The sequence below is a fragment of the Cebus imitator genome, unplaced genomic scaffold (assembly GCF_001604975.1).
Source record: "Cebus imitator isolate Cc_AM_T3 unplaced genomic scaffold, Cebus_imitator-1.0 Scaffold43, whole genome shotgun sequence".
NCBI lineage: Eukaryota > Metazoa > Chordata > Mammalia > Primates > Cebidae > Cebus > Cebus imitator.
The window spans coordinates 8,613,740-8,639,626 of NW_016107358.1; the positions used below are offsets into that span (position 1 = coordinate 8,613,740).

Sequence of the window (25,887 nt, forward strand, 5' to 3'; positions counted from 1 at the left end):
GCGCCTGCTCCCCTCTCCCCCAGCCACGTGGGCCTTGGAAGGCAGGCTTCTTCAAACCAGCAGCATGTGAATCCTGCCAGAGGTGAGGAGGAGCTCCAGGAGAGCAGCCAGCAGCATCTGTTTTGCATACTAAGGGCAGCGACAATCAAATTTCTCCTAGAAAGTTTTTCTTGGACATTCATAAAGTAAAATAGAATTGGATAAACAAGCCAGGTTTAGAGTGAGCAGGGTTTGAAGAAATCTCAGCTCTAAAGGTATTTTTGTGCCTTCTGCTCTCTGTTAGTGGCCTAGGCTGGGCCAGACCTGGGCAGTTGTTGAGGGGAGGACAACCTTGCCAGAGTGGTTTCTATTAATAGCTACAAGTGGGCTGTCAACTGGAATCAGTAGGAAGAAGACAAAATCCAATGGCAGAGTCTCTAGAAGTGAAATTCCTCAGCAGAGGATGGTGGGGCCCCAGGTGCACTCCACTGGACCAATCCTTGATTTGTTTTCAGGCAGCCCGAAAGCTTGGATGTATGTCCCCAAATCCTGGAGTTCATGGATGTAGCTCCATACCCTCTGCGTTGCTGGCTGGGTGGTTTGAGGCATAGGGGAGGGCCCAGCTCTTATGCGGCTAGTCCCAGTTTCCATATTCTAGCTCTACTTGAGGTTTTTCTTTAGCTTTATATTTTGAAATGATTGTATTTTCACAGGAAGTTGCAAAAAGATAGAGAGGTCTCATATGCCTTTCCTCATCTTCCCCCACGGTAAGCTCTTACAGGTAGGACAATACCAAAACTGGGGCACTGACATTGGTACAATCCACAGAGTTGTTCAGATGTCACCAGTTTCACAATCACTTGTGTGTGTGTGTGTGTGTGTGTGTGTGTACATGTGCATGTGTCTGTTTCTTACAGTACTATTGCTTGGGTTTAAAAATGGTTAGAAATTGGTCTTCCTCCTCTCAGGGGAGGGTAGAATTCTTACAGCAGAGTCCCTGTGAAAAGGAGCTGACCCCCTCCAACCTCACCTCCACTAGCCTTCCCCATTCTCATGGCCAAGTGCAACCTCAAGCTTGCAGTGTCCTTCCTGCTTTGTAAAGGCAGTCTCTCTTCCCCTTCCTTTCTCCTACCCTTTCCTCTCCTCTTCTCTCTTCCTGTCTCTCATTCTCTCTTTCTCTCTTTCTCGCCCTCCCTTTCTCTCCCTCTCTCTTTTTCTCCTCATACCAATACTTAGATCTAACTACCATCCTGAGATCCAGAACGCTGACTTTTCTTCAAACACACCTTAACTTCCATGGTTCATTCCCTGTGACCCACATTTCTCTAAAAGCTGGTACTGCTTCCTGCATGTGCTGTTGGTAGAACACACCCTGGCCCCAGGAGGATATTAGCTATTACAAGCATGCTTCCGATAGAGGCATGACCTGGGGAGAGAGAGAGGGTATAGAGGGCCCAGGAGACCTTAACATTCACACGCAGCTTAGCTGCACTGGCAACACTGTCCCTAGTAAACAGTTTATGGAAGGAAGGAAAAATTGAGTTAACAGAATGTGAGTAAAGCTGGTCTGCTTCTGGCTGCTCAATAAAATAGTACTGGATGGCCATTTAATAAAGGGGGGTGTGTTAGGGTTCTCTAGAGAAACAGAACCACTTGGCACTGGGGACAGAGTGTCTGAGTGTGGTTGAACTGCTGGTCCTGGGCCAAATGGTAGTGGATATTCCTCTGCATCTTCCAGAATTCTTTCCCAAATGTAACAAAATAACAAACAGACCTTGCTTTTGATTTCTTCTTTTAGGTTGGCTGGTGACCAATTTTGCCAGCTTGTATTCTGTCTATCATACAGGCTTAGCTGGGCATGGATCTAGAAGTCTGTCTTCCTTCATGGCTGTACTTTTACTAGAGTGTCTTAATTTTCTTGGCAAATTTGTAGGATGACATTCAAGGGTCACTGTAGACCTTTACAAGAAGATAATGCATAAGGCTTCAGTAAATTCCATTGCTGGAAATTCATCACGAGCATGATGCAAAATTAACTTTCTTCTTTTCTGTCCTTAACGCCACTGTGTTCCCTCTGCCTTCTCCCCTCATACCCCCTCCCTGCCTTTGTGGAAAAGAAATAACCTACAATGTCTTAAATGTATTCTAGCTGTGTTTTTCTATTACGTCCTGATCTCTTCTTTTTTCTACCTGTCAAATCTTATTACCATGGAGTAGCACAGCAAAGCTCCCCAGGAGGTCATTATCTCATAGTAGTAGTTCTCTTTGGCCAGCATTTCCTCAGTAATTGACTCACACGTTCAGGTCATACGTATGAACTGGCTTCTTGTTTCTTCATCTCAGATATGTAGATAGTGTGTTCAAACTACTTACACGTGTTTATCGCTATCAAATGCAACAAACATAAAATTAACACTGTCACAACGGAATATCTTCAATTTGTGATTTGAGATGGTAAAAGCTGCAACGTCCTGCGGCTGCCTGGCAACCTTGGTGAATGTGTTTTTGAGTGAGAAGGTATGTTTGGGCTGCTAAACTCAAAATTCTGGATTCCTATCTTGTCTGCTTTTAACTGCAAAANAAAAAAAAAAAAAAAAAAAAAAAAAAAAAAAGAAAAGAAAAAGAAAAAAAAGAATTCATAATAGGAGGCCTTTTTATTGGCAGAAAAGGAGTAGGTATCTTGCATGCCCCTCTGGCCTCTAAGTTCCACTTTCCCAGAATAACCTAAGTTTGGCTTCCATCAGCATAGGAGGTGATGGCTTTTTTTTTTTTTAATCATGATATAAACATTAGAAACCATAAGAAATGTGTGGCATTGAAGACAGGCTTCTAACCAAAATATCTTGCCAAATGTCTTGAGGAAACTAGTGAGCTATTTGAGGTGGTGATGTCTGATCTTTGCATCTTAGGACTAGATCAACAGTGCCCTGGCCAGGCACGGTGAATCACACCTATAATCCCAGCACTTTGGGAGGCCAAGGCAGGTGGATCACCCGAGGTCAGGAGTTCAAGACCAGCCTGGCCAACATGGTGAAAACCCATCTCTACTAAAAATACAAAAATTAGACAGGTGTGGTGGCACATAACTGTAGTCCCAGCTACTCAGGAAGCTGAGGCAGGAGAATCGCTTGAACCAGAGGGTGCAGTGAGCCAAGATTGTGCCACTGCACTTCAGCCTGAGCAACAGAGTGAGATTCCATCAAAAAACAAAACAAAACAAAATAAAACCAATGCACCAAAAATAAGTGCACAATTTTACTCTGTGTTACCAAGAGGACGCCATGGCGCCCCATATCGTAGGATCCTAACATGAAGGTGAGAGGGAACTGGAACCTGTCTTATGGGTGACAGACAGTGTGTCTTAGTGGCTGGAAGATGCAAGAGGAAGAGCAGGTTGGCTCATCATTCACTAACCTGTGGTAGGAAGGGGATTAGGTCTTGGGGATAGAAAGACAAATCAGAGATGCTTCTGTTATCATCGGAATTATAGTACTTCCACCATCTGATTATGATAGCACACCACTGAATAATAAACTCAACAAAAGATGCATGTACACTCTATGTGTACTCTAAATCTCTCATTTATAGTCAACACAAATCAACATTTTATAGTCTTCTATGGGCAAGGCAGGTTTCTCATGAATTCACTTTATACTACCTTGCCTGGCCCCTCTTCATTTTAAACACCGTCTTAATAATGGTGTCACTATTCTTTCTTACAGTATGTTTATTAACTGTTTAATATGTGCTAGACACTGTGCTAGCTGTGGTGGAATCGAGATGAAAAAGGAGTATTGACCAGGTCAGTTCACCCAGACCTCTACTGTTGGTGAAGTGGCGACCAGAGCTCCCCCAAGTCTAAAAGCATCACGGGAACTTGCCTCTTTGGCTTGGTGTTGGTAATTGTTTAACTTTCTGTCACTAATCTGGAGTCAGTCCATGTGGGATAGAAAAGGATAAATGCGAGTCTGTTCTCTGTTTATAATGGAAGATTAGACTTTAGCACATGCTTCTCCACTGCCAATGTGGATTTCACCAGCAGACAGGCTCCTTCGAAGGGAGAGTCTGGCTTAGGGACAGCGGGAACTATGGCATTGGTAACTCCCACACAACCACGATACACCTGTTGTATTTCATGTCTGTGTTTCTTACAAATTTGTCTGTCTCTTGACAGGGAACAGAAACAGGGCCGGGACGCACAGGGTGGTTTACTTGACTGTACAGCTGCAAAGACAGCTCTGGGACTTTTCTTGACATGCTGCAAATTCTGAAAGGGAATTTCCTCCTGCTTCCAGAAGTCATGAACTAGATATGGTTTAAAAGAAAAAGCTAAGGTGTTTGTTGTCTTTGGCATCTGATGCGGTGGAGTATGATGGCTGAGTGAGCAGGAACTGGCAAACCGGCTGGGAGGTAACAGCTGAGGCTGCCTTAGTCTTTGCTCATGGATGGTACTGGATTTGAACCAAACACACCAGGAGGTCCTCAAATGTTATTTGAATGGTTGATTCTCTCATTAAGTCTTGAGAGTGGCCAGGGCATGGGGTGTTAGTTCTAACATCCCTGTTTGCTAAGGAAGAGGGTGAGATCTCAGGCAGGGAAGTGACGTCCTCACATCTCCAGACTCAGCCTCCAGAGCCCTGAGCACTGCACCCTGGATGCTGTGCGGCTCTCACCCTGGAGCAGGTGAGTGAGGCAGACAAAAGACAGAAGCAGAACTTTAGATGGAGGGGAAACGAGTCCAGACATGTGTGCCGGGACCTGGTCCTCCTAGGATTCAAGTTGCTTGCAGAGAGTGACAAGATCCAACAAGCTTCCCAATTTTGCTAAAATTCTTCACTGTGATGGCACATGTCACTGTCTCTCTGCACAGGTGCTGCTTTTCCCAACCCAAAGGAAACTGGAATAGAGGAAAAAGCATCAGAAGTTTTTTTGTTAGGAATTAAGGGAAATAATGTATATAAAGCATCTTGTCCAGTGCTAGGCACACAATAGACAGTTAATAATTGGGCAAAAGGAGAATGGAGTCAGTTAGAAAGAAGATATTGTAATATTGACTATTCTCATTACAGTTGCAGAAAATGAAACCAACTTTTACAAATCATTTTTCTTTTTAACGTGAGAACACTCAGGTTTAAAATGATTTCATTTAAGTTCATACATTTTTTGTATTTTTTTGAGACAGGGTCTGGTTCTGCTGCAGGCTGGTATTAAACTCCTGGGTTCAAGGGATCATCCTACCTCGGCCTCCCAAACTTCTGGGACTACAGGTGTGATCCACTGTGCCCAGTTTTTTTCTTTTTCTTTCTTTCTTTTTTTTTTTGAGACAGAATCTCGCTTTGTTGTTCAGGCTGGAGTGCAATGGCATGACCTTGGATTACTGCAACCTCTGCCTCCTAGGCTTAAGGGATTCTCATGCTTTAGCCTCCTCGGTAGCTGGGATTACAGATGTATGCCACCACACTGGGTTAATTTTTGTATTTTTATTAGAGATGGGGTTTCACCATGTTGGCCAGACTGGCCTTGAACTTCTGACCTCAAATGATCCACCTGTTTCAGCCTCCCAAAGTGCTGTGATTACAGGCCTGAGCCACCCCACCCGGCCTTCAGCCCAGCTTTAAGATAGTTCTGAGATGAAACCTAGATGTCAGTTGGGGCCTCCCAGCCCTTGAGATATAAACAGGATTGGTGGAACACCATCTCATGGTTGGGATGCTCTTTGCTGCTGGTTCTTAATGTGGCCGTATGTTGGAGTCACTAGGAGAGGGCAGTGAATATACTCATGCCTGAGCTCCACCCAGACAGTTTGATTTAACAAGTCTGGGTGCTGCCTGGTTTGTAAACACTCCCCAGGTGATTCTATTGCCCTGCCTACTTAGAAACCCACTGTTAAAAGCCACATCAAGTTTTTTTTTTTTTTTTTGCTAATTTCCTGATATATAATCTTAAATGTGAGATCCCATGTCTACCGGGTATTACTCAGGCTCAAAGTTTAACCCCTTCATAGATGTCCTAAGAAACCTCCTTATAAACCATTTCACAAGGTCTACAGAATTTATGAAGAGCTAGGAGGCAGCTCCCTCTGCCCAGCCCTTTATGACCTGGCGAGATGCTCCCGGCCCCTTTCCCATTTTTCATGTCTCTGGCTCCTGTCACTACAAAAGAGACATGGTGTTTTCCCCTCGCTCAGTCCTGAGGAGCTGGAACTTTGGCAGTTACCCAAGCGACTCTCAAGAATTCTTTCAAGAGAGGCACGACTCTGCTTAGGTAGGATTCCTGCAACAGCCCCTAAAAGCAATTTTTTTTTCTCTTTCATTTCCTGAGCATCGACTCTCTGCCAAACACGATCTTAGGTATGAAAAGATTTGAGATGGGAGTTCAGGGATGAAGGGAACAAGGCTGAAAAGATGAGCAAGGAGAGCTGGCGGAGGATGGGAGCATGAGACAGGACACGCCTGCAAACAACTCCCAGTGTGGAGAAGAACATGGAAGAACAGCAGAGCTTGGCAGATGTGAGTGGGCGGCGTGGGGCTGGGGGAGCCAAGACCACAGAGCCTGGTGTGCGCAGGAGTCCTGGGCTGCCGGCAGGCTCGCGGGAGCTCTGTGCTTGGGCGGAGAGCAATGATTTGAAGGTGGGAATGCAAACAGGCATCAAATTAAAAAAAGTAAAAAAGACATGATTATAAATAAAAGACATTTGGCGTCAATGAAGGAACTACTTAAGAGACCAGCAGCATCTTTTGTAGCCTAATAAGTTTTGCCTCCCTTCTCGGTCTGTAAGACAGTCAAGTTTCACACTCTCAGGAGTTTTGGGTGTGGTTCTTCTGTGGCTGTGACTTGGGCAGATTGTGTTGTGTTGTGTGTGTGTGTGTTCCATGTCTCTCCATAAGTCGTCATGACTTTTGGAGATGGAAAGTCAACTCATCCATTTTCTTTGTTTCCTATGCACTGATTTTCTTCTGGAAAGGCTGTCTGTGTTCCTGAATACAGGCACAAATACAGGCTATAAACGAACAACTTATTTGGCCGGGTGCCGTGGCTCACGCCTGTAATCCCAACATTTTGGGAGGCAGAAGTGAGCAGATCACGAGGTCAAGAGTTAGAGACCAGCCAGGCCAACATGGTGAAACCCTGTCTCTACTAAAAAATCCAAAAATTAGCCAGGCGTGATGGTGGGTACTTGTAATCCCAGCTACTCGGGAGGCCGAGGCAGGAGAATCGCTTGAACCTGGTTTTAGGGGAGAGAAGTAGAAGGTTCTAAGAAATAAACTCTATGAAAAATATCTCTGTAAGAATTTGAGAATGAGCTAAAAAAGTCCCTTCACTATTTCTGACTTCCCCACTCTAGCAACACCTTGCATGGCTCGTTGCACTGCACCATGGGAGCTGCTTAAGTGTCGGGGGAGTGAATGGAGGAAGGTGGATAAACCATCAGGCCCAGAAAGTAAGGGGCCGCATCACCTTAGCAGTCATTCAGCTGATTTTGGAAACCATCAGCTTGCTCCTTGATCTCCTCAAACGTTTTGCTAACACATTGCCCTTGTAATAAATCTTAACTTCAGTGTGACTTCTTCTAATACAGTAGGCCATAAAGATGACTTTCATCCACGTAGTGCTCAGCACTCAGAGTTGGGGGGTAAATATTCCTCCAGTTAGATTGTTCAGGACACGTGCCTGAAATCAGAGCAGCTGGCAGAACACAGCAGCAATTTGATTTTTCTTATTTTTGGTAGGTGCAGAGAAAATGGAAGGAGGGATGCTAATTCAACAAGAGAGACAAAAGACCTGATATTTATTTATTGGTCCAATTGTAAAGGTTTTTGAGCTCCTACTGTTTGCTAGGCACCATGCCAGATGCAGGATATGAAGACGATTTAGTCTTAGACGCAGCCCCTGATGTTCAGGAGGAAGGGGGGTAAACAGATGACTGTCACGCAGCCTAGCCATGAGGCACCCTGAGAGAACGCGAGGCATGTCTAACCCAGTGTGGGTGACAGGGATGGCCACCTGGTGGACAGGTGCCAGTGCTTTGCCTTGGAAGCTGTGGAGGCACTTTTGTGACGTTCATCTTAAGTATATTCCTATATATTTCCAAATATTTCCAGTAATTACAGATGGGTGTAATAATGGTGGTCACTTCTATAGCTCTTCCCCCGCCCCCGCCCACCGCAGGTGCTGCTCTAAGCCCTCCATGTGTATCAGCTCAAATCCTCACAAAAGCCATAAGAAAGATGCTGTTATTATCTGTGTTTTAGAATGGAGGAGACTGAGGCAGAGAGGATTTATGGAAAGTGTACACTTTGCAAATCTTGTATAGGGCTGGAGTAGGACCCTTTGTATGTAGACTCTTGTCTACCAACACAGGCACAGAGAACAACATCTACAAAAAAACTCAAGTCCTAAAGACTGTGTATTCTGGGAACTTCACGTTTGCTGACAAAAGCCCTTTGTGAAATCAAGCCAGTTGTGGTTTTGTGACTTTTATCTTGATTCATGTAAATGCAGTCAGTCCAGCTTCTTTCTTTAAAGCCGGAGGTCAGAGGTAGGTGGTGTTTGCTCAGACATGGACGAACCTTAAAGGTCCTAGAATTACCCCTGGAAGGATAGTGGAAAAGCAAGATAATTTTCTTTCCTCTGTTGCTTAAAGTGGTACCCGAAAGGTAGATTTCTGCCTTCTTCCTACATATTTCCAAAGAAGGAGGCTTCCTTGGCAAAATACAAGTTTCTGTGGCTGCTGGGGTCAGAAAGAGTTTCCACCATCAACACAAGCCTTCATCTTGCGGGTAAGCTCAGACATGCTCACCCTCTTGCTGATTTTATTGGACACCTGCCTATGATGTGGAATTGAATTTCTACACCATCCATGACCGTAGTGTGACATCAAACCAGTCTGTGCCTTGCAACCCTTAAATACACACACGAGCATGCACAAACACAGACACACACGCAGACACACACACAGACACACACGCAGTCACACACACAGACACACATACTGTACAAAACAAAACCCAGCCCTGCCTTGCTTTGGCCTTCTAGCCTGACCATTTTAGGGCATGCTGTCTTAGTGTGTTCCTAAGAATAGTTGCTCCCATGTAACTCCGACAGTAAATCGAGGTGTCGGTTAGCACTCATCTCGCCCCACTGAGCTTCTGTTTCCTCACTTGTAAAACGAGGGGGAACTGAGCACTATATTAGGGTTCATGCTTCCTTCCTATGCCAGGCTTCTTAGGTGCCTAAGAGGCCAAGGAAGTGGAGCCCAGATTCTGGGGACTCGGGGCCTGCACTGTGGGAGATGCACACAGCCTCAGGCTCAAGAGCATCAGGCCATTTTTTCAAAAAAACCTTTTTGTCTTGAAATAATGTTAGACACAGGAAGCCACCCAAAGAGTGCAGAAGTGTCCTGTGTACCTTCACCCACTTCCCTTCATGGTAACATCTTACATAACAGAATAGCAGAACCTCGTCATTGACACTAGTACACTCTACAGACTGTACTGAGATTTCAGCAGTTTTCACATGAATGCACGTTTGCTCATGTAGTTGTATGCAGTTTTACTGCATGTAAGCACCACCATAATCAAGATACACATCCTGGCTGGGTGCAGTGGCTCATGCATATAATCCCAACACTTGGAGAAGCCTAGGCAGGAGGATCACTGGAACCCAGGAGTTCAAGACCAGCCTGAGCAACATAGGGAGACCCTGTTTCTACAAAAATAGAAGCCAGCACCTTTCCTTGCCAGTGCAAATGTTTCTTGCAATGTTCAGGGCCCTGGAGAGAATCTTGGCCATACACAGAGCCCTACAGAACAAGCATGAATTCTTTTTTTTTTTTTTAATTAGCTTTTAATGGACACGCAATAATTGTCCATATTTATGGGTTTGCTTCCTAAATGCTTTCTAGTATGAGAGCAACTTAGCTTATTTTTCTCCCTGCTCTCCCTGCATGTGGTAATGAATTGTCCATGGCTGCCTCCAACTCCCTAGGAGGAAAAAATCAATTTGCACTTTTCCTAGGAAGCAATCCTGTTGGCAGAGCTGACTCGTAGAGACCTTCCTTTTCTATGTTAGCATGTTGCTGAGGGGCCAGCATGACACTGCTTCTGAATGTGGCCACCTGGATTTAAGGTGGAGGAGTGTCTCAACTGGGAAGCCCTTGAAGGAAGAGAAAGTGTATAAGAAAGTGCATAAACTCGGGCTTCCACAGAGAATAAGAGACCCAGTATCTCCAGGGTGTGCATCCCAGGCTTCCTTCCTGACTATACCGTGGAGCTTCCCCAGGAAGGCAGAGTGGATACCCAGTGGGAGTTCCCACCCGGATGTCTTGAACTGGAATCAGGGAAGTCATATTCTTCATTCCCAAAGCCAATTTGCCATTTATTTCTGCCTCTCTTACATCAGTGAGATGAAGCCAGAATGGGTCTGCTGGATGCCCCAACTCTGCAATAAAGCTCTCCTGGACAGGAAGGAGGGACGTGTTTCTACGGGAAACTCTGAACTTGCTTGTATTTTATCTTCATGAAACATAGACCTTCCGGGAATAGGATCCCAGGGCCATGAATAATATAAGATTACAAGCTCTTACAGGTGGATGCTGGAGGGGAAAAGCAGAGTTGCTATTGGCTTGGTCCCCCTGCTAGCAAAATAAATTCCTAAGCAAGGAAAGGACTCATTTCTCTGCCTCCAGAATCAACGCACCCTAGCATTCCCTTTCTGATTAGAGGAATAAAAAATGCTTTTGCTAAAGATATATTGAAAGACAGCAAGCTGCCACGAAAAATAAGACAGGAAATTGCACTCTTCATAAAGGAGAGGAGTGAACCTGTTGAACACTCACAGCCATCCTGTCCCCGAAGACCTGCACACGAGTTAAACACAACATTTGAGTTTCTTCCGCTTCACAGCAAAGATTAAAGAAGGCCTGGCTCAACACTATGCCCTTCTCTGTAACGCCATTGCTGTAACCATTTGGGTACTGTTCAGTCTTTTTTTTGCCATCTGTTCATGTGTCTTCAGACCATAACATTTAAAAACTGTTAGTATGCATGGAAACATTACTAGACAAAACTGATAAAACTAGAGCAATTAGTCTAAATACCTTTGCCCAGGCTTAAGCTGCTGAGAAATAGAGAAAGAAAAAAAGCTCTGGGCTGATAAACATTTTCTGACACAGAAGACATAAATAACAGGTGTTCACAACAGTTTGTAATTGCAAAAAAGTGGAAACAACATGCATTTTTATCAAAAGGAGAAGAGACACAATAGTAGTCGATACATATAATGATATACTCTATCTTCGTGAAAATGAATTAATTAAAGCCATGCATGCTAGCTATTTCTTGGAATAGTGTAGTAAATTAATCCCCAAATGAATTGCTAATTCAATTTTCATTAGTTCCAGTAATTTGTAGATTAGGCTTTTCTGTGTAGACAGTCATATTGTATACATATAGTAATATTTTTGTTTCCTTCTTTCAAATCCTTAAACATCTTCTTTTTCTTGTCTTAGTACACTGGTGAGGTCCTTCAGTACAATGCTGAATACAAGTGGTGGTGATGGGCATATTTGTCTTACTCTTGATTTTAAAGGAAATGATTCACCATTAAATGAATTGTTCACTGTAGATCTATGTTTTAGGTGTATCTCTTTAAAGAGTAGATAGCCAACTTTAAAAATGCAATGCCATTCTTTGTTTTGTAAAATCAGGTTAATATAGTTCATTTATATCTATTAAGGCTTCTGATTTTTTTTTTTTTTTTTTTTTTTGAGATGGAGTCCCGCCCTGGCAGCTGGGGTTCAGTGGCACTATCTTGGCTTACTGCAACCTTCGCCTCACAGGTTCAAGTGATTCTCTTGCCTCAGTCTCTTAAGTAGCTGGGATTGCAGGTGCGCACCACCATGACCGGCTAATTTTTGCATTTTTGGTAGAGATGAGGTTTTGCCATGTTGGCCAGGCTGGTCTTGAACTCCTGACCTCAGGTGATCCACCTGCTTTGATCTCTCAAAGTGCTGGAACTACAGGTGTGAACCACTGTGCCCAGCCAAGCTTCTGATGTTTTAATAATTATTTTATCCTGTTTTGGGTTTTCTTTCTTTATGCCTTTCCTCCCTTCTTTCCAGCATTAGTTTGGATTAATTGGAATGTTTTATTTTTTCTTTTGTTTTAATTGTTTTATTTATAGTTTGGAAATTATATACTATATTTCTAGTCTTGTAGAAATATACTATATTTCTAGTCTGGTACCTTTGAAATTTTAACATGAATTTTAATATCTTAATAAATCTTAAAAATAAACTTTGTTTTATTTTCTACCTATTTTAAAAACCTTGGCATGTAAAGTATGTTATGTATTTATTTGTTTGTTTGTTTTTATTGTGGCAAAACACCTGTGACATTGAATTTACCATCATAACCATTTTCAAGTGTACAGTTTAGAAGTCTTTAGTATATTCACATTGTTGGGCCCATATTTCTAGAACTTTTTGATCATGCATAAATAAACATTGTCTTTACTCTCTTCCCTGAAAAAGACCAGGTCAAGGACATGAGAATGCTTTAAGTACAATCACCAGCCCCTCCTCCATGTGTTATTGTTATCTGCCATTCTGCATTGGGCAGCCTCCAATATGGCCCCAGAGATCCCCTCCTAGCGCCCTGTGCAATCCCCTCTCCTGGAGCAGCCCATTGACTTGCTTCTAAGCAGTAGAACAATGCGAAAGCACTGGGATGCTGCTTCTGAGATTAGGCTGTAATGTCATTAAACAGTGACAGCTATCTGTCATGCCCTCTAGAATTTATTCTTTGGAGACTTGAGGCTCCTAATACTTCCCTCTAGGAATATCCTCCATCTGGTGATCCAGACCCGTGGCAGTGATCCCAGTGGACAGAAGCGGAAGGATTTTGTTTATCTGATGGATAAAGTTGGTTGTATGCAGCAAGCTTTTCTACATTTGGAGAAAAGACCAGAAGAAGCAGGCTCTGGCATCAAGCTTTGGGTGTTAGGGGCCCAAGTGACCGGCTATATTCTCTTTTCCTTTTCCTTTTTTTTGTTTTGCGAGATGGAGTCTCGCTCTGTCCCCCAAGCTGGAGTGCAATGGTGTGATCTCACTCACTGCAACCTCTGCCTCCCAGGTTCAAGTGATCCCCCTGCCTCAGCCTCCTGAGTACCTGGGATTATAGGCATCCACCATTATGCCTGGGTAATTTTTTGTATTTTTAGTGGAGACAGGGTTTCACCATATTGGCCAGGCTGATCTCGAACTGCTGACCTCAGGTGATCTGCCTGCCTTGGCTTCCCAAAGTCCTGGAATTACGGGCCTGAGTCACCGTGCCCAGTCGACCTGCTGTATTTTCATCAGGCATCCCCTGTCATGGTTATGTGTTTACTAAAGGTTGCTGGAGTCCTTAATGAGGCTCCTATCACACTCTAAACAAGCTCTCACCTTCGCTGCCCTATGAAAATGTCATTTCTATGTAAAGTTTACAATAATAGCACATTTATGGAATTGCTTATCCTCTCAATATTATAAAGGAGCCCCCAGTGGTCTCTTGCATATTCAAAAGGCCTTATTTTGTAGGGTCTTAGGCAAAACAGGGCGTGGGGAGATTGCCCTAAGAGGAGGGCTGCCTAGAGAGAGGGTCCTTTGTGCTTTGGCGTTGTGGATGTGCAGGAGGGGTCTGGTCTTGGTTTATGTGGCATCTTTCACCTGACATTGGGTAAGTTTGCTTTACGTGATGGTTTATATGCTTGAATAAGAAGCAGAGCTTGCCTGGGAGGCTGCTGTGCTATTGGGCTCTGCTGCTGGCTGCCTGGCTTTGTGACCACGGTTAAGACATGTTGCTTTTCTGGCTCAGATGTTTCTTTTCTAAACAAGGAGGCACTTGGCTTGAAGCCCTGAAGCTCCATCTTGCCTGAACATTTTCCAGTCCTATAAGGGAACCCCGTCTGCCTGTGGGCAGGGACTGGCAGAATGCTGACCTCTCTCTGTGCCTGCAGAGCACCAGGCTTGTGGAAAAATAGGTCGTCGTGTGACAGCTCCCTGCAACCCAATGTTTTATCAGCCGTCCCAAGGCAGACTGCTACAAACCAATCACTCAGCCTCACAGGACATCAAGCTGACATTCAGATTGATGACCACTCCGGTGTCTCACCCCACACTGGGGTGTGCTTCCCTCTTATCTGTAGCCACTAAGAACTGACCAAAAAGACAAAAGTCCTCTGTGACTATACTGATGGCATGGTAGAGGGTAGGTTAAGGGTAGGTGATCAAGTGTCCTGTTCTCTCCTGGTTGGGGCCAACAGCATTAACAATACCAGGCAGTTGCTAGAAATAGGAAAACAGTGCCTGCTGTTTTAAGCTTATAAAGACCTCATCTCTCGTGATTCTGTCTTTAAGAATTACTTAGCAGGCACGTCTGGGTGATAACAAAGATGAGAAGGAAATTGGGTCACGTCCCAAGCACTAGATGAGCAAGGAGCCTCATTCTTATTTGGAGATTCCAAGCATTTCCATCCATATGGATAGATCAGAGACAACTATGCAGTTTTTTCTATCTTTGTAAGCAAGTAGGAGTAAGGACAAAGAGTTGTGAATGAGCCAGATAGTCTTGGGAAAAATAGAACAGAAGGACTGATCAGTTCAAGCGGTCGCATATAAAAATTAGGCAGAATGTCAAATCAGCACCAGTGATCACACAGAATATACAAATGGAAAGACAGCTCAGTGTCAAGTTCTAAGACCATGAACTAGCTGAGTATTGTCAGGATTAACCTTGGCCATGCAGACAAAGACCATAATCTACTATAAATCACCTCTCTAATGATATGTGGAGGTGGCCAGGGCAGGCGTGAATTTCCAATGACACCTGCAGATGAGATCAATATACAATAAGTGTACAATGAGTTACAAGACACTGACCCAGCACAACTTAAAGAGTATGTCACGAGAAAAACAGCAGGGTAGAAGAGGCATAAATGGTCTTAAGCATGCAATAGGTAAAGTTTAAGGAAAGAGAGTTCAACTTGTAGGTTGGCCACCAGAATCAATTGGTTGGTAAGTCAAAATCTGCATCCTCAGATGGTCTGAAGTGATAGTTTTAATTTTTGGTCTAGAATATATTAGACATCCAGAAAAATACTGAGATAAATATTACTGTAATCTTGGGAAAGTATAAGAGGACAGGTAAAAAATAAATGTCAGTACAAAGATAACAAAGAGATCAATGTAAACTCATAGTATCAATATTTTGAAATAAGATTCAGAAAAAGAATAATGAATTGAATAAGCTTGTGATAATTTGTGTGTGCTTTTTCTGCTTTTGAAATTTATAAAGCAAATTTTAAAAAATCTGCTATATTCAATTAGATGTGTAAGACAAATTTGTGTCCAGTATACGAATATCTGCAAATATTAATTTGTTAAATTTACAAATTTTTGATTTATTAGTTGTGTAAGTAGTGTTGAATTGTTTAAAAGGATATTTTAAAATTACAATATAAGAAGACTAAATTGAGCACTAAAGCATACAGAGAAGCCCTTTGAATAAGAAAGATCCCTGCTACGGGGACGGATTCTAATGGTTAGGAGGCAAAAACCAAAAAACAAAAACAAAAAAAACCCTGATAATTCTGTTCTAGATTTCCTGCTGAGGCTGGTGTAGCTTCCACTAGCCAGAAGGGAGGGTGTCAGGTTTCAAACATGAGAGCCCTTGGAAGGGCATTCTGGCTGATCAGGCACCCTGTGTGAACATTAGGCTGTAAATCGTGCTTGGAAAGGTGAGTGCAGATTTCTGGGCGGGGGATTTTCTCTTTCTTCTTGGCCACTGGGTTGGTTACCACTCACTTCTGCTCTGAGGGCAGGGAGCACTGGAGGAGGAGCTGTCTTGGAATTTTAAGAAGGGACACACAGTGATGCCTTCCTGGGCCCCACGCGGGGCTGGTGGACACTGACCTGCACACTACCCACTGCGCACTTACCTCACAGATGGAGATCAAATACTGGTTTCCTGATAGACCCCAGCAGAACTTCTTCTGCCGCCCAGTTGGTGTCTCTAGAACCCTAGTCAAAGCTAGTGGATCAGGGGCATAGGATATTACCTAACATGGCATCCCAGAAAACGAAGGAACACCATCCTAAATGGTACACAGGCCGCAGATGGGTCACGCTTTTATTTCAGTGAAAGCCTGGATTTCTTGTTTTGGTTTTGGAGGGAGCACCTACCTCTCTCTATGTACTCCATCCTCAGCCCTGCTCCCATTCTGTGACTTCCGACTGCTCTAATTAGGATCGATGACCTTTGTCCACCTGGAGCTCCTGCCTCGTGGGGCACCTGGAGCCATCGGATCTGCCAGGAGCTCTGGCTGCACTACTGGAGCTGGGAATGGTCTCTTCCACCTTCGCCTTCCTCTTGCTCTGGAGAAAAAAGAAACTGCTCTGGTCTTCGCACTCCCCCTCCCGCACAATCGCTGCTGCTTTAGGAATGTGTTGGCTATGCTGTAGTTTCTACAAAAATAGCTCCTGGGCTGGAGGACAGAGCTTCCCATCTCTACCTCTCCAAAGAGCCTCCTCCCAAAGCATGAGCAGAGCTGCCCATTGAGATTTTGCCTGAGGATGAAAATAGTGGTGAACAGTGTTGGGGAAAACGTTTCCTGACTGCAGAAGAGGCCTCTTTAGAACCACAGACTCTTGGCTTTTTTCCCTCTCTAGGTCCCTATTCACTAAGTTACTTAGCATCTTGTTTAAAAAGTCCTTGGGAGAATTAACTCCAGCTTGGAGGATGGGTTGTGAAAAGTTCCCACCAATGGAAACCCGGAGGGTCCCAGTGGCGTGGCTGCAGGAACACACCTACGTGGTTTGCGTCCCTTCTGGCACTGTTCACTTTTATCTAGCATTTAAAAAATCTGCACTGCAATGTGGATATTTCTTGTGTTTCTTTATCAACTTCCTGTCTTTAAATTTGGGCCAAAAGGCCTTGCCCTGCTCAAGGAAGCCAGCTGTTCGATCCTGCGCACCCAGAGTCATCCCTTTGAAATTGCATCTTTGTCTATTTGTCTATTTTTCCCTAATTATAATTTTATATCCCTGTTAATCTGGGAAAATAAATAAAGAGAGAAGCTGCTGTCTGTATACAATATTCGAAAGTACTGCTAAGTGGCTAGATGGAGTGTGACGTTTTTCGTTTCTTTTTTTTATGCTGTTGATTTGTGCTTGCTTGCTCCGTTTCCTTCGGAATTATTAGGTTCTGAGAAAAGTAGAATTATCCCCATCCGTTTTCTCCCAGGGAAGCTTTTAAAATGTTTTCTGTGAACATTTTGTCAATATACCCTGTTGTTTCTGCTACATGGCGAGGCTATTTGCATCTTACCCTCTATTCTGCATGGAGATGTTTTACATTCTTGAATTCTGATAATTGTCCTGTTTGGCCAATTTGATGGATGATTCAGGCATATGTGACTTGATTTAGACTTTGTAATGAAGAGGCTTTTTGGAGATCAGCTAAAGCACCTGCCCTGTAGCAAACATCAGCAATATGGGAGGCCTGTTTAGGCAGAGGTGGACTTAAAGGCTGACTGCGTTTAAGGGGAGGAGAGCAGGTGCTGATTGCAAGTGTGAAGCCTGGTGACCAGATGCCATGGTAAACTGACCCTGGAAACTTCCATGGGGCTGCCAGGTCCCACAGGGACTACCCACAGCCCTCCACACACTGCTGAATAGGGCTCCCTCCCCTCCCCGCTCACCGACTACCCCACAGAGGAACGGTTGGGTGGGGGAATTAGGGCTTCTCCAGGAAATTACCATTCCTCCTGCGCGGTAGGGCTCTGACTATAAAATATGCTGTTCTTAACGATAAGAGAATGGCCCTGCATTTAATTCTTTTAATTTGGAAGATGTCATTTCTAGACACCGCCTTGAAACAGACAAGAGCTTGGTACACATGGCTGAAAAATGGGGATGTGTGGGGCTCCTTCTCCTATGAGGCGGCGTATGTTCCTGAGGGATACTTGGGAAGAGCCAAATTGGCCCAGCTCTGGATGTGCGTAGAGAGGAGGGGGCTGGGGTGGGGTGGGGCAGGAGGGAAACAATTTTTCCATCAGCAGAGGAATCTCTTCCTCCTCTCCTCTCCCTCTCTTCTTTTTCCGCTTTCCCCTTCTCCCCTTCTCTTCTTTCTCCCCTTTCATCTTCTTTTCCTCCGTCTCTTCTCCCCTCTCATCTTTCTTCTCCTCTCATCCTTCTCCTTCCTCTCCTCCTCTTTCTCTTCCACCTCCTCCTTTTTCTCTTTCCTTCCCCAGCTCTTCTTACTCCTCCTTCTCCCCTTCCCTCCTTCTCGTTCTCCTCCTTCCTCCTACTGCCTTTTCCCTTCCTCTTCTTTCTCCTCTCTTCTTTTTCCTCTTCTTCCTCCTCCTTCCCCTCTTTCTCTCCTCCTTCTCTCTCCCTCTCCCTCACCTCCTCCCTTTCTTCCTGATCTCCTCTTCCTCCCCATCCTCCTTTCTTTTTTTTTCACCAGTCCACAGACTGCTTGGGGTTTTCACTTTTTGACCTGAAGACTTATCTTTTGAGCTGTGCCTTCTCCCTGGTCTCACCGTGTATTTCTGGGATATGATGGCATGGCTTACCCCTACTAGAATTTTATGACACAGCTCTATGTCACTGAGCATGCCATAAGGACATACAGCTTTGCATCCTTGCTCAGGTATACTGTTTTATTAAAATGCTTAATGTGTGTACTCTTCAGTTTCTATATTGAGAAAATGGAGATAAACGTCCTGTCTGCCTCTGTAAGGATTTAATGAAGCTCTGTCAATGGAAGGACTTCATAAATTTTAAGATGGCATACAGAAGGGTGAGGTTATTATGACAATGACAAGTCTCTGAAAGAGATCTTATAAATTCCTTGTAATCATGGTGGGTTTGCCATTGAGTTCACTTGTCCATGCAGGCTCTCTATGGCCAGCATCATCTGCAAGGCCTGGAACTTGAGGTTCTGATCTGGTGACTCGCTTAAGAGATTCCTTCCTACATTTGACCAGGGATTGGCAAGCCTTTCTATACAGTTCCAGATGATTGATATGCCAGGCTCTGTGGAGCCTTGCCATGTGGTCACTGTCGCACTACCTTGCCACTGTAACACAAGAGTAGCGTAAACAACACCTAAAAAAATGGGTGCAGTTGTGTCAAATAAAGCTTTATTATGGACACAGAAATCTGAATTTCAGGTTTCCATGTGTCATGAGTATTATTTTTCTTCTGAATTCTTTAACATTAAAAATGTAAAGACCATCCCTAGCTCACAAACCATACACAAACAGGAGCTGAGTGGGGTCTGGCCCATGGGCTCCCGTTCTCAAGTGTCTGCCTCACATGACATCTAGGAACCACTCCTATGTCCAGGTAGCCTGTGAGTATCAGGGAAACCAAAGGGGCACATAAGTCCTTTGAGCATGTGTCACAGGTCCTCCTCTGCCTGGTTGATGTCAAAGCATGTGAAATTACAACACTGGGCTCTTGCCAAAAACATACAGCTCAGAACTCTGCTATCTGACTCTTACAAAAATCCAGTAACAAAAACAACAGCAACAATGATATTTATGGAGGATTGCCCACAGGACATGCAGCTTATCCATTCCTGTACACAATCTAATCTTCTCCCTCAAAGAAGCCTGACCTGTGATTGCTGTATTCATGGAGGATTCTGCCTTGGCCCTTTGCAGAATGTATCCTGATTCTGAGCTCTTGACCTGCACCAAGGGCCATTGTAAGAAAGAGCAGGTGTGAGTCACCATGGCATCTCAGTAGAGACACTGTCCAGGATGTCATCTACTCTGGGAAGAAATTCCCCTCATCGCTCATCCCTATATCAGGAAAAGCTGAGCATCTTAAAAACTAATTTTATTTCAGAAGCAATGTCATTTCCTTGTTTGATTAGGCTTCAAGGAAGCTCAGAGTCTGTTATACCTCCATCAGTTGTAAAACACCTTATAAAGTCATCAACAGCACAGATGTATTGAGCACATAGTACATGGTAAGCACCTTTCATGTAGTCCTTCTCACATAATCCTCACACAGCCCTGTGGGGTAGGTAATATATTCTCACTATTGATATTAGGCTAAATAATGGTCCCCAAAGATGTCTTGATCTTAACTCCTGGAACCTGTGAATGTTATCTTACATGGCAAAAGAGACTTTGCAGATGTGATTAAGGATCTTAACTTTTGAGAAATGGTCCTAATCATGAGGGTTCTTATAGGAAGGAGGCTTTGAAACAGAACAGGAAGGCCATGGGATGACAGAAGGAAGCAAGATGCTACACTGTCAGCTTTGAAGATGGAGGAAGAAGCCCCAGGCTAAGGAATGCAGCTATATAAGCTGGAAAAGAAAAGAAATGGATTCTCCCCCAGAGCTTCTAAGGGAGCAAGGCCCAGGCCCTGCCAAAACTTTCACGCAGTGAAATTGATTTTGGACTCTGACCACAGAGCTATGAGTGAATACATGTGTTGTTTTCAGCCACCAGGTAGAAACTTGTTACAGCAGCAACAGGAAACTAATACACCCTCCTTTACAAACAACAACCTGAGATCTAGAACGTTGCCCTAAGATTTGAATGAGCTTTGCTGACTCCACATCCTAAGCTCTTACATGTCTTGCTACCTCATCTGTTACATGTGTCCTAACCTGTTCTGCCTTTTATGATTTCCCCTTAGCCAGCTCAGATAGGTTTAACAAATTATATAGACTGAAGGACTTAAGCAGCCAACGTTGATTTCTCGGAGTCCTGGAGGCTGGAAGTCGGAGATCAGGGAGCCACCAGGGGCAAGTTCTCGGTGAGGGCTCACTTCCTGGTTTACAGACAGCCACCTTCTCATTGTGTCATGTGGTGAAAAGAGAGAGAGATCTCTGGCCTTTTCTTTTAAGGGCACTAATCCCATTTATGAAGACTCCACCCTCATGGCCTAATCACCTCCTAAAGTCCCCATCAGCTAATACTGTCATATTGGGATTAGAGTTTAACATGAATCTCCAGGGGACACAAACATTCAGTCCATATCACTTTCCCTTATGCTTCCCCTCACCCTGCTTCTCCCACTGCTGCCTGTTTCTCCTTCCAATTACAAGTATTTCTGCCATCTCCTCACATCTTTGTGAATATGCTAGAGGTAGCACATAAGTAAATACATTGGTGGGTGTTGGTGGCATGTGCATGGGGTGGGGTCCCTGGGCTTCTGTAAGCTTGAGGCTTGTGATTTAGCAAACCCAAGGCCCCTGACTGTGTTCATTCCCCTTTTGCTTTAGTAAAGACAGTGGCTCTCTTCTTTCCTGTGTCACTGGCAGTTGGCCAGGCCAGGACTTCTGCTTTTTCAGAAAATTATGCTTACTTCCTAGTTTGTATTCAAAACCCCGTAACTGCTTGTGAAGTTTCCTTTCTCCTCAAGGTTATCAAGACTGCGGAAATGGTGCCAACTCAGGCCTTAGTGGTTTCTTCCTGAATTATTGCTCTGCCTGGAGAAAACCCTATTTTTAGCCTCAAATAGCTTCCAATTCAAAATCTACACTCCTGTTTACTGGCCAAGGATCTTTCCAAAATGCAATTTCCTCCTGCCCACCCTTATGTGGGGTCCTGCTCATATCTCCCACTTCCTCTTTCAGCCCTTTGTGTCTTCAGCTCTGCTGCAGGTCCCTGAACCCTAAGCCTGGTCCCATCTCCCGGCCTTCACGCATGTCGTTCTCTCTGCCAGACTTCTCCCCTCACCCCTCCTTTACTCCGCTTTGCCTGCTGATGAAACTCTAGACTTCAGGGAACTCTGGAGCATGGGCTCTGGAGTCACGCAGGCTGGGGATCAATTTGTTTTAATTCTATAAATAGTTCCTCAATGCCTTACCTTATCTGCGACCCTGGGGGTGTAATTCTGCCATTATTAGCTGTGTGGTCTTGGAAAAGTTATCTATTAATAACATCTCTATCCCTCAGTTTACACATCTGCAACATAAGAATGATGTGTGTAAACCACTTAGCATGGTGGCCTCCACCAACATGAGGTGTTATCATTACTATTTTCCTCAGTCTTTAAGCTTCAACTTAGGCTTGGAGACTCCTTCCCCAGCAGATTCAGATGCCAACCTCACCATCTTTTGACTACCACGTCCCCTGGTACACAATGCCTGCCTACACTACAGCTCTTCACACAAAGCGTTTATCTTGTTGCTTGGTTGTCTGAGCTTCCCACTACCCTTGGGTGAGAACTGCCTCTCTTCCGTCCCTTATTCTGAGTGCATGGAGCAGGGCTTGGCTAGGATGTTCACTGACTGCATGGAGCAACTTCACCTACAGAGGAAAGAGTCATCCTCAGACGGGCAGGTGATATGTCCTTGCTCTTTCCCTGACGTGCCCAGTCCTCTTGCCAGTGACTTGAAAGGATGCGCCAGCCTGGCTGTAGGCAGAGGGTGAGTCTGGGAGACAGATCAGCCATGGCAACCTTTTATGCAAGGATGAACTGGAAAAACCAATCCCGACCAGTCCTCATATCACATCCTGCTTCTCATCTTGCACCTAAAATGAATGGGATACTAGTGGTCCTGATCCCATGGGAAAACTGAGAGTGACAAGATCAGCACTTCCAGCCATTCATCCTCTTTTACTTATTTTTAATTTTTTTGTGCACTTCAATGTCCCTTCTTTTTAAAAGAGTAAGTCTAAATTGAGCAAATGGCCCTGCCGACCAGAGTGACCATCTGGACCTCTCTGGGCAGCTCTTTGGGTGGCAGTTGTAGGATCAGCTACTTGCTCAAGTACTGCGTCCTTGTCACACCCCAGCTTAGAGTGGGACCAATTCAGATGCTTAATCAACTTCTCTTTCCCACTTCCCACAGTTCAAATGTCATTTTGCCCCCACCTCCCTCCAAAGTGACAGATATCACAAAGCCATGTGTTTGCACAAGCCAGTCCCTCTAACAGCAGATGTGATCCTCAGGCTGGGCTCCTTAGTTGCTCCCCACTTGGGAGCCCTGTATGGGATGAATTGCATACACTCAAATTTGTGTGTTGATGTCCCAACCCCCAGTACAGTAGTGCCCCCTTATCCAAGATTTCACTTTCCAAGGTTTCCGTTACTCTCAGCCAACTTCAGGCCAAAAATATTACATAGAAAATTCCAGAAATAATTCATAAGTTTACATTGAGCATCCTTCTGAATAGCATGATGAAGTCTCCTGCTGTCCAGCTCCATCCCACCAGGAACATGAATTCTCTAGAGAATCCACGTTGTCTCTACTACCCGCCTGTCCATCACTTAGTAGCTGTCTCATTTATTGGATTCAAAAACCATAGTATATGTAGGGTTCAGAATGATCTATGATTTCAGGTAGCCACTGGGAGTCTTGGAACATATTCTTAGCAGACTGGGGGGATTGCCGTACCTTAGAATGAGACAATATGTGGAAATAGGATCTTTTTTTTTTTTTTTTTGAGACAGAGTTTCGCTCTTGTTACCCAGGCTGGAGTGAAATGGCACGTTCTTGGCTCACTCCGCCTCCCGGGTTCAAGCGGTTCTCCTGCCTCAGCTTCTCACGTTGTTGGGATTATAGGTGTGCGCCAACACATCTGGCTAATTTCGTATTTTTAGTAGAGATGGGGTTTCACCATGCTGGTCAGGCTGATCTCGAACTCCTGACCTCAAGTGATCCACCTGCCTCGGCCTCCCAAAGTGCTGGGATTACAGGTGTGAGCCACTGTGCCCAGTTGGAGATAGGATCTTTAAAGAGCTGATTAAGCTAAACTGAGGCCATGAAGGTAGGCCCTAATCTCATATGACTGTGTCTGTGTAAAAAGAAGAGATGAGGACAGAGATGTGCACAGAGGGAAGACCACGCGAGGAGACATGGAGAAGATGCCACCTAAAGCAAAGGAGAGATGCCTCGGGAGAAACCAGCCCAGCTTCCAGAGCTGTGAGGAAATAAATCTGTGTTATTTAAGTCCCCAGTCTGAGGTACTTTGTTATGGCAGCTCTAGCTGACTTAGACACAGCCTGATTGGTTGGTTCTGGCACTTCTTACCGCAGTTCACTGCATTCTCTTCACTGAATTGCAATTTATCTGTTGGCATTTGGGTTGGTCCGCTGAGGTGACAGGCCTGGCTTACGCACTTTTATTATCTCTAGCATGAAGAAACCCTGGCACCGATAGGTGCGCGTGAAGTGTTTGCTGAATTTATGAGAGCTGCTGCTGTCCCGGCAGCTCTGAGGGTGTCCGGAGAGGGACAGGAATCTTCTCTTTGGGCAGAAGTCACCTTTTCACTCCATTTGCAAAGGACATCACATGGAAAGACAGCCCAGGTACACAGTGTTGGGGAAGGGCCTACAGGAAGCTGCTTTTCCTAATTTTCCACTGGTGAGGTTTGATGATTTGGTAGACTCACTGATCATTTTGTTCTTTTTTGGGTTCTCTGGTGTTAGTAAATTGCTATATTTGGATTCAATTTCTCTTTCTCGTAGTCTTTGTCACTCTGCCATTCTCTCTTCTGCTCCTGGCCCCACCCCTCTTCTCCCAAAGACTCCCAGCGGCCCTCCCAGACCTGCTGCAGGTGGAGAAAATGTTCAGCTGCTCATCCCCTCTCCCCTCACCCACCCCAACCGAGCACTAGCGGCTCACATCTGTGGGCCTTACTTTCCCCACACACACGTGGCTGTACTGCGAGGTCTTACCGCAACTCTGGTAGAGCACTTCCAAGCCGCTGTCACTGCAGGCCGTGTGTGTGGGCCAGGCTCCCCCTCCACCGCCTCCACTGCAGCTGGGAGAAATCAGAGTCCAGAGGAGGAGAGCTGCTGTGAAACCCTTCATGGTGAGGGCTGGTATGAAACACACAGAAAAATAACCGGCCAATAAAAAGGCCGTAAAGGTTCTTCCTTTACCCTCATGAAGGCAGTGGCATGTTCAGTTTCACTTCTCAAATTTTAGGCTCCCCGGGAACCACAATCAGATGTAAAAGGCAGTGAGCAGAGGCATTTGAATACTGTTCTCCCGGGACCTTGAATCTACAGATGAGGCTGTTCTGGTGTGGGGTAGCATGCGTGTTGACTTTCCGCTTTCACAGGGAAAGGGTCAGTAGCGATGCATGAACTTACCTCTTGGGGACCCTCAGAACAGCCTCCACCCCCAGGTGAATATGTAAACTTGGGAAAGACGAAGCACAGGCCACCATCTGTTTCCCATCTCCAGCCTCCGTGTTTCTGTAGGCTCCCCATGCAGGCTGTGTATGGACCAGGGACCCGCCGGGAGCCAGCAGGCAGCGGTTGATAGCATGAGGGCTGCAAAATGACATTTGGAATCTGGAGTGACGCTTTGGCCTTATTCTCACTTTCCTCTCCTCTGGCTTTGGCTCTGCTGTTAGGGTTGGGATTCCAGCAGTGAACTGTCCCCCTGCAGAACAGACCTTGTTTTGGGAGCTGCAGATGTGATCTCTGGAGATGAGGCAGAGGCAATAGCCCTGAAGAGTGAGCCGTGTTTTATTTCTGGTTTGGCTTGGTAGAAAAAGCAGGAAGGTTGGGGAGGTGGAGCCACCCTTAATGAGGTTGGTTTAATGGTTTTGATCGTTAGTGGGGTCATCGCACTTTCTCTTCAAAGCCAAGACTTCTGTTCTCCTTCTTCCCTGTATCTCCAGAGACCACATCTGCAGCTCCCAAAATGAGGTCCTTCTAATACCATCACCTTGAGGCTTAGGATTTCAATATATAAATTTGGGCGGGGACTCAAACATTGGCTTTATTGCAGAAACCATGTCATCTGAAGACAGGGCTACAGATTTTTGAGATTCAAAAGACCTAGAAATGAAAGGAATCGTAATTCAGGGATTTGCACTAGCATTTAGAAATATTCAGTATGGACTGGGCGCAGTGGCTCATGCCTGTAATCCCAGCAC

The 25,887-nt window shown here is 44.9% G+C and overlaps 1 protein-coding gene across 1 annotated transcript in view; it reads right to left on the bottom strand.

Annotated features, from left to right (window-relative positions):
* Nucleotides 1–24,896, bottom strand: part of LY86 (lymphocyte antigen 86) — a 58,009-nt gene extending 33,113 nt beyond the window's left edge. Inside the window, exon 1 of the mRNA XM_017526762.2 lies at nucleotides 24,674–24,896. Coding sequence (XP_017382251.1) covers nucleotides 24,674–24,809 — 136 coding nt within the window. The 5' untranslated portion in view covers nucleotides 24,810–24,896. The remainder of the gene's footprint in view (nucleotides 1–24,673) is intronic.
* Between the last annotated feature and the right edge of the window lie 991 nt (nucleotides 24,897–25,887).